This window comes from Phoca vitulina, unplaced genomic scaffold, assembly GCF_004348235.1.
Source record: "Phoca vitulina isolate PV1807 unplaced genomic scaffold, GSC_HSeal_1.0 scaffold45, whole genome shotgun sequence".
NCBI lineage: Eukaryota > Metazoa > Chordata > Mammalia > Carnivora > Phocidae > Phoca > Phoca vitulina.
The window spans coordinates 13,591,743-13,599,773 of record NW_022589748.1 but is presented as its reverse complement, the minus strand read 5'-3'; the positions used below and the strand labels follow the sequence as shown (position 1 = coordinate 13,599,773).

General features: G+C 43.7%; 1 protein-coding gene across 1 annotated transcript in view; it reads left to right on the top strand.

Moving 5' to 3' along the window:
- Positions 1-4,362: 4,362 nt before the first annotated feature.
- Positions 4,363-8,031, top strand: part of LCMT1 (leucine carboxyl methyltransferase 1) — an 18,664-nt gene continuing 14,995 nt past the window's right edge. The window contains exons 1-4 of the mRNA XM_032430691.1: positions 4,363-4,675; positions 4,942-5,033; positions 6,913-7,080; positions 7,283-7,431. Of these exons, the coding sequence (XP_032286582.1) occupies positions 4,671-4,675; positions 4,942-5,033; positions 6,913-7,080; positions 7,283-7,431 (414 nt within the window). The 5' untranslated portion in view covers positions 4,363-4,670. The remainder of the gene's footprint in view (positions 4,676-4,941; positions 5,034-6,912; positions 7,081-7,282; positions 7,432-8,031) is intronic.

Genomic DNA, 8,031 nt, shown 5'->3' with positions numbered 1-8,031 from the left:
CAATATTTTTTGTAGGGCTGGTTTTGTGTTTGCTAATTTCTTTAGTTTTTGTTTGTCCTGGAAGCTTTTTATCTCTCCTTCTATTTTCCCCATTAACATATGGGATAGGCAGTGGTGGCAATAACCTCATATGACAGCCTAGCTGGATATAGTATTCTTGGCTGCATATTTTTCTCACTTAGTGCTCTGAATATATCATGCCAGTCCTTTCTGGCCTGCCAGGTCTCTGTGGATAGGTCTGTTGCCAATCTAATGTTTCTACCATTGTAGGTTACATATCTCTTCTCCCGAGCTGGTTTCAGGATTTTCTCTTTGTGTGTGAGACTCGTAAGTTTTACTCTTAGATGTTGGGGTGTTGACCTATTTTTATTGATTTTGAAAGGGGTTCTCTGTGCCTCCTGGATTTTGATGCCTGTTTTCTTCCCCAAATTAGGGAAGTTCTCTGCTATAATTTGCTCCATTATACCTTCTGCCCCTCTCTCTCTTTCTTCTTCTTCTGGGATCCCAATTATTCTAATGTTGTTTCATCTTATGGTATCGCTTATTTCTCGAATTCTGCCCTCGTGATCCAGTAGTTGTTTATCTCTCTTTTTCTCAGCTTCTTTATTATCCATCATTTGTTCTTCCATCTCACTGATTCTTTCTTCTGCCTCATTTATCCTAGCAGTTAGCGCCCCCATATTTGATTGCACCTCATTAATAGCCTTTTTGATTTCTACTTGGTTAGATTTTAGTTCTTTTACTTCTCCAGAAAGGGTTTCTCTAATAACTTCCATGCTTTTTTCAAGCCCAGCTAGTATCTTTAAAGTGATGATTCTGAACTCTAGATCTGACATCGTACTAATGTCCGTATTGAGTAGGTCCCTGGCAGTCGGTACTACCTCTTGTTCTTTTTGTTGAGGTGATTTTTTCCATCTTGTCATTTTGTCCAGAGGAGAATAGATTAATGAGAGAACAAAATGCTAACAGGGTAACAACGTTCCCAGAAAATATACTCTAAACAAATCAGAGAAGACCTGAAGCAGTGGGAAAAGAAAGGTAAAGAGAGAAAAAAGAAAAAGAAAAAAAAAAAGGAAAAGAAAAAGATAAAGATAAAAACAAACAAAAACAGAATCAAACAAAAAAAAACAGAATGTAATCAAATATGATCAGGCTGGTATATAGATCAGTGCCACACACTAGATTTTGGGTGTATTTGGTCTGTTAGAAGAAAGTGCCTCCCAAAATTTTAAAGAAAGAAAGACTTATATATGTACAAAAATAAGGGTTGATATGATGAAGGGATGGAATATGACTGTAAAGATGGAAATTATAAAAAATTTTATAAAAGGAATTGATAAGAAGTTGTTTGAAAAAAGAAAGAAGAGGATTTAAAAAAAAAAAGAGAAAAAAAAAAAGGGAAAGAATGTGATCAGGCAGGGGAGTAGAAAAAAACCATACACTAGAGATTTAGGGTATATTTTGATCTGTTAGAAGAAACTATCTCAAAATTTTAAAGAGAGAACAACTTATATATATATATATATGCCAAAAATAAGGGTAACTACTATGAAGGGATAGAATATGACTCTAAAAATGAAAAATAAAATTTTTTTTTTAAAAAAAGGGATTGATAAGATGTTGGTTGAAAAAGGGAAAAAGAAAAATTAAAAAAAAAAAAAGACAGTTAAAAAAAAAATCAACTTTGAAAGACTAAAGAATCATGGTACAAAAGCCATGAATTCTATGTGCATTATTCCCCTAGCGCTGGAGTTCTGCCGTTCTCATCGGTAAACTTGGTCTTGGCTGGCTGTTCTTGCTGATCTTCTGGGGCAGGGGCCTGTTGCTGTGGTTCCCAAATGTCTTTGCTGGAGGCGGAATTGCCCCGCCCTTGCCCGGTCTGGGCTAAGTAATCTGCTCGGGTTTGCTCTCGGGAGCTTTTGTTCCCTGCAAGCCTTCCGTACAGCTTTGGAGGCGGAGAGTGAAAATGGCGGCCTCCCAATCTCTGCCTCGGAGGAGCCGAGAACTCGGGGCCCCGCTCCTCAGTGCGCCCCCAGAGAAAAGCCGCCAGTCACTCCCGTCTCCCTGGTCTCCGGCCACGCTCCGTGCTCACCCGGCCTTTGACCGCGCGTTTCTATCTCTGGCACCCGACCCCCTGTGGAGTCTCCAAACCCAGCAGATCCCTGTGGTGCGCTTCCACGCTGCTCCTCCCGGGGGAAGAAGGTGAGTCTCCCCGGATCTGCCGCTTGTTGGGTCCCTGCTGGAGGAGCAGTGACCCGAATGTGCCGCGGATCACGGTTTATGGCAATCCCGAGCTGAGAGCCCGCGCCTGGGCTCTGTCTCTGCAGCCGGCTTCCCCGCTCCCATACCTGGGAGCTCTGCCACACTCAGGCACTCCCGGTCTTTCTGTGACCCCGAGGGTCCTGAAACCACACTGTCCCACGAGGGTTCCACCCCCCACTTAGCCACCGGAGTGACGTCCCTCAGCGGAGCAGACTTCTAAAAGTTCCGATTTTGTGCTCCGTGGTTCTATGACTTGTCAGAAGTGGGTGACGGAGGTCCCTCCCCCGCCATCTACCCTCCCGAATATCGCCTCAGATTCACTTCTCCGCACTTCCTACCTTCCAGAAAGTGGTTGCTTTTCTGTTCAGAGAGTTGTTGCTCTTTTCTTCGATCTCCTGTTGAGTTCGTAGGTGTTGAGATTGGTTTGATCCCTATCCAGCTGAATTCCTGAGAGGAGACGAAATCCAGGTCTCCTACTCCTCCGCCATCTTGCTCCGCCCCCTCTATTTATTACTTATTTTTATTTTTATTATTTTTTTTATTTATTAGTTTTTTTTAAAGATTTATTTATTTTAGAGAGAGAGAGTGCGGGGCGGGAGAAGGGCAGAGGGAGAGAGAATCCTGAAACAGACTCCTGGCTGAGGACGGAGTCCGCCACGGGGCTTGATGCCAGGACTCCGAGAAAATGACCTGAGCCTAAACCAAGAGTTGGCCGTTCAACTGAGCTACCCAGGTGCCCCTCCATTTGGTTGAAATGTTAAAGACATTTATTAATTCACAAGATATCCATTGAGGGGCAAGGGCCAAAATGGCTTCATATGGCCTTAGGGATCCAGGCTCCTTTCCCTACTTCTTGTTGTCCTAAGGCTGGTTTCCTCACGGTTGCCAGAAGACCTTCAGTGGTAATCTGGGCTTCAGCTCCCTGGTTTAGAACACTAAAACTTTGATTCCTTGTAGTGTAGACGGGAGAGAGTTTAGGCTACCATAGCATTTTGCAGGTTGTGTAGACCAGAGAGTGCAGGCTAGTATAGCATTTTCTTTCTTTTTTTTTTTTTTATAAATCTTTTTTGTACCAAATTTGACTTATATTAGGTGCTGAAGCATCTGAAGTTCAATGTCCTATTATTTATTAGTTCTTTTTTTTTTTAATTTTATTATGTTATGTTAGTCACCATACAATACATCATTAGTTTTTGATGTGGTGTTCCACGATCCATTGTTTTCGTATAATACCCAGTGCTCCATGCAGTACGTGTCCTCCTTCATACCCATCACTGGGCTAACCAATCCCCCCTCCCCCCTCCCCTCTAAAACCCTGTTTGTTTCTCAGAGTCCATAGTCTCTCATGGTTCATCTCTCCCTCCAATTCCCCCCCCCATTTTTCCCTTCCTTCTCCTAGTGTCCTCCATGCTATTCCTTATGTTCCACAAATAAGTGAAACCATATGATAATTGACTTTCTCTGCTTGACTTATTTCACTTAGCATAATCTCCTCCAGTCCCATCCATGTTGATGTAAAAGTTGGGTATTCATCCTTTCTGATGGCTGAGTAATATTCCATTGTATATATGGACCACATCTTCTTTATCCATTCATCTGTTGAAGGGCATCACGGCTCTTTCCACAGTTTGGCTATTGCAGACATTGCTGCTATGAACATTGGGGTGCATATGCCCTTCTTTTCACTACATCTGTGTCTTTGGGGTAAATACCCAGTAGTGCAATTGCTGGGTCATAGGGCAGCTCTATTTTTAAATTTTTGAGGCACCTCCACACTGTTTTCCAAAGTGGCTGTACCAACTTACATTCCCACCAACAGTGTAAGAGGGTTCCCCTTTCTCCACAACCTCTCCAACATTTGTTGTTTCTTGCCTTGTCTATTTTTGCCATTCTAACAGGTGTAAGGTGGTATCTCAATGTGGTTTTGATTTGAATTTCCCTTATGGCTAATGATGATGAACATTTTTTCACGTGTCTGTTAGCCATTTGTATGTCTTCTTCAGAGAAGTGTCTTTTCATATCTTCAGCCCACTTTTTGACTTGATTATTTGTTTTTTGGGTGTTGAGTTTGAGAAGTTCTTTATAGATCTTGGATACCAGCCCTTTATCTGTAGTGTCATTTGCAAATATCTTCTCCCATTCTGTGGGTTGTCTCTAGCATTTTCTAGGTTGTAGCTGTTGTGTTTCTTTGTTCCTGGTTTTCCCCACTACGACGTGCTGAAAGCAACGACTGGTACCTAATACAGAGCCGGGGGAAATGCTTAGGTAGTCATTCGTGAGTTTTACAAAACAATCCTGGATCTTCTTTCCTACAGACACAGAACTTCTGGTCGAGCAGAGTTGTCTGACTGGCTCTTGCCAGTAAGTTTGCTGAGGGAATAAGTGGTGGCAGGTCTTCTTGGTGAGAGATGAGGTGAGGTTCTGTCCTCTCTAGGGTCCTGGGGAAGGAGTTAGCCACATGAGTAAAGAGAGGGAAGAAATGGGCGCCGTGGGGAGGGTGAGGGGCCGTGTGTATGAGCACCAAGACGGATGGCTGAGTCTGCTGACATTTGTAATGGAGCACCAGACGTGCCTCTGTTGGTCTTTTGAGGTAGATGATTTTCCTTCTTGACCTGGTTCCTGAGAACTGGGTCAGATCCTACTGACCTCAACTCACCTGCCTCCTTTCCTCATTTCCAGGTTTGCAGTAAGCCTTGGCTACTGGCATGACCCTTACATCCAGCATTTTGTAAGACTGTCTAAGGAGAGGAAGGCCCCCGAAATTAACAGAGGCAAGTGACCCCCTCCCTCCCAGCGTCCCCTCATCAGCCCAGAGACCTGAGCTTTTAGGGATTCATTCTACAAAAGAGAGAGTTCCAGTGTTCATTCTCTCCAGTGGCGTATGAAAGTGCTCATTTTCCAACATCCTCACCAACACAGTGTATTAGGAACCTTTTCATCATGGTTAATCTGATACATGAAGGATGGTATCTTACAGTAATTTTATTTTATATTCCTCTTATGTGGGGGTGAAGTTGAAGATCATTTTTATGTGCTTAAGAGCCATTTATATTTTTTTTACTGTGACTGTTCAAGTAAGGAATTACTTTCTTGGCCTTAGTAAAATGATAGTAACACTATCAGGCTCTGCAAGTCCTTTCTATCAAGGCAGTGAAAGGATTTGAGATGGGAGGGTGTCTCAGTCTCAGTGAGATTGAGAAATTGACCAAATGACCACAGTCCTTGTGCATGCAGGGAATCCTGGCCCTAAAGATGGAGCCTATGGGTAGATTGTATAAGAAATGCAAAGAAAGTGTAAAGTGGTGGTTCCTGAGAATAAGGACATGGACCTTACTTGGAGCTGAGGGTGAACCCAGGCATCAGGGAAATGGGGCCAGGCCTGGCTAAGAGGCCTGAAGACTCCCTCCCGGGCTCCTGAGGCAGCTTTCCTAACCATGCTGCAGAGGTGGTAACCCACCTTGGGGCCCCAGGAGCTGGAAGCCCCAGGCAGCGTGTCAGCTGACCTTCCTTCCTTCTTTCTCTGCCTGGGCTGGCATCTCCAGACTGGGGCCCACTAGGAGAGGGCTTCCCTGACAGTGTGTTATGAGCATCTTTAAAGTTTTGTTCCAATAACCAATCTGTTGTGGACGGTATTCTATAACATACATTAAAAATGATTTCCTAGAAAAATAAAATGCAAGAAACACATAAAATAGAAGCTCAAGTTACTTATTAGGAGAATCAATAGACATAGAATTCCTTGTCACATTGCAGTAAGTTTCTAAATGCTACTCAAATTTTGTTCTTAAAGTAGTTATACTTAAGCAGCAGGGCTTTAGAATAGATATTATCTTCCTTTCCCTCTATTTTTATTTTTCATTGCCTTTGTTCCAGCTTCCCATTCCCTTGGAGCTGAGCAAGTCCATTTATCGGCAATGCAGATGGTCTGTGAGGCCATTTTATTTATTTTTGTTATTTTTTGAAAGATATTATTTATTTGAGAGAGAGCGCAAAGGAGGGGGAGCGGCAGGCAGAGGGAGAAGCAGGCTCCCCATTGAGCAGGTAGCCCAACATGGGGCTGGATCCCAGGACCCTGAGATCATGACCTGAGCTGAAGGCAAACAGTTAACCGCTTTAGCCACCCAGGTGCCCCGTGAGGCCATTTTATAAACAGAGGCTCTTACCCGCACGGATGGAGATGAAGGGAACACGGTAAGAAATACGGCCTTTTTATCTTTCTTTCTTTTTTTTTTTGCTGTGACATTTATCTGTCCCATATAATGACCCCAAAATATTATTTTCATCATGATCTCGTCATTTTGACTTTTTGCAGAGTCCTGAGTAGCTTTCACCTAGCCACAAAAAAGCACATTTCCTGAAGGAATATTTAGATCCAACTTGTCTTTCATAAGTAAATTTACGGACCATTTTATTTTTAAGATAGTTAATTCTACCATTAAATAGATTGTACTTACTTTGGTTCTAGCAGCTTTAAATTAAAAAAAAAGGAAGAGAATGTGAAAGTCATTATTTCTCCCATGAAGTCCAGAGATAAACCACTGACCCCGAAGAAGAGCAGAAGAGTCCTCATTTGCTCTTCTCCTGGGGTGGGCTCTGCAGGGATGATTTCCGACCTCACTGAGCGATAGCTTGTCCCTGTCTCTCTCTCAGGATATTTTGCTCGAGTCCATGGCGTCAGTCAGCTGATAAAGGCATTTCTACGGAAGACAGAATGTCATTGTCAAATTCTAAATCTTGGGGCTGGGATGGATACCACCTTCTGGAGATTAAAGGTAAATGAAAATTCCCCTTCTTTCCCGAATTGTTTCATTTGTGAAGGTGCCCGCCTGGTTCAAAAATGTTAAAAATATATTCAGAAGGAATGCAGTGACTGCCTATCTTGCCCCCCTGTCCCCAGCTGCTTGCACCTGCTGCCACCCTCAGCCACATATGTGATGTCACCAGGGCCTCGGTGAAGGATAGGTGCCTGACTTCCCATCCTTTGCTGTTGCAACAGGGGTTATGATAAAAATCCTTGTAGACATGTCCTCAGCACGTGTGGAAGAGCCCTGCCAGTGGAATTATGAGACCCAGAGCCCCTGCATCTGCCATATTGATGATAAGGAAGATTTTATTGTCATCGTGACAGTATCATCGATACAGTTTGGGGATGTGCAAGGCTGGGTGATGGTGATATGACACAAAGGCCTTTTGTAGCTATTCCCTGATTTGATCCCTCACCTGCTCTGTTAGGGGGCAAGAACAGGTGTAACTATGCTCACTCACAGGAAAGGAGATGGGTCCGGTTAGTGCAGAACCAGGACCGAAGCGCTGGTCTTGGATTCTGGGCTGGAATTGAAGTGCCCAATCTGTTCCCGACGACACCCTCACCCATTGCATTTTCTTTCCTGTACATTTGTACAGAATTTTCTGTTTTTTCTATTAGGTCAGTCATGTGGCAGTGATGGGTTCGGGAGTTTCCCCAGAGTTCTTGCAGACATACACCAAGATAAATTAGAGCGTGTGGGCCTAACGCGACCTGCATATGTGTTTTGTCCCTAATGAGCTCTCCTGATAAGAAGGTTTTCGGTCATCAGTGTTCCCGACCTTTCTGTTACTCAGGAGAAAACTCAGCAGCCTCAGCCTGGCCTGAGTATCAATCATTTGCCTCTGCCTTTTTCATTCAGGTTAGGAGAGCTCACGTTTATGAGGTGCTTGCACTTCCATGACCTCATGAATTAACTTGGGAGCTCTGTGGGGCGGTGGGTTACACAGATAGGGAAAGGGGGG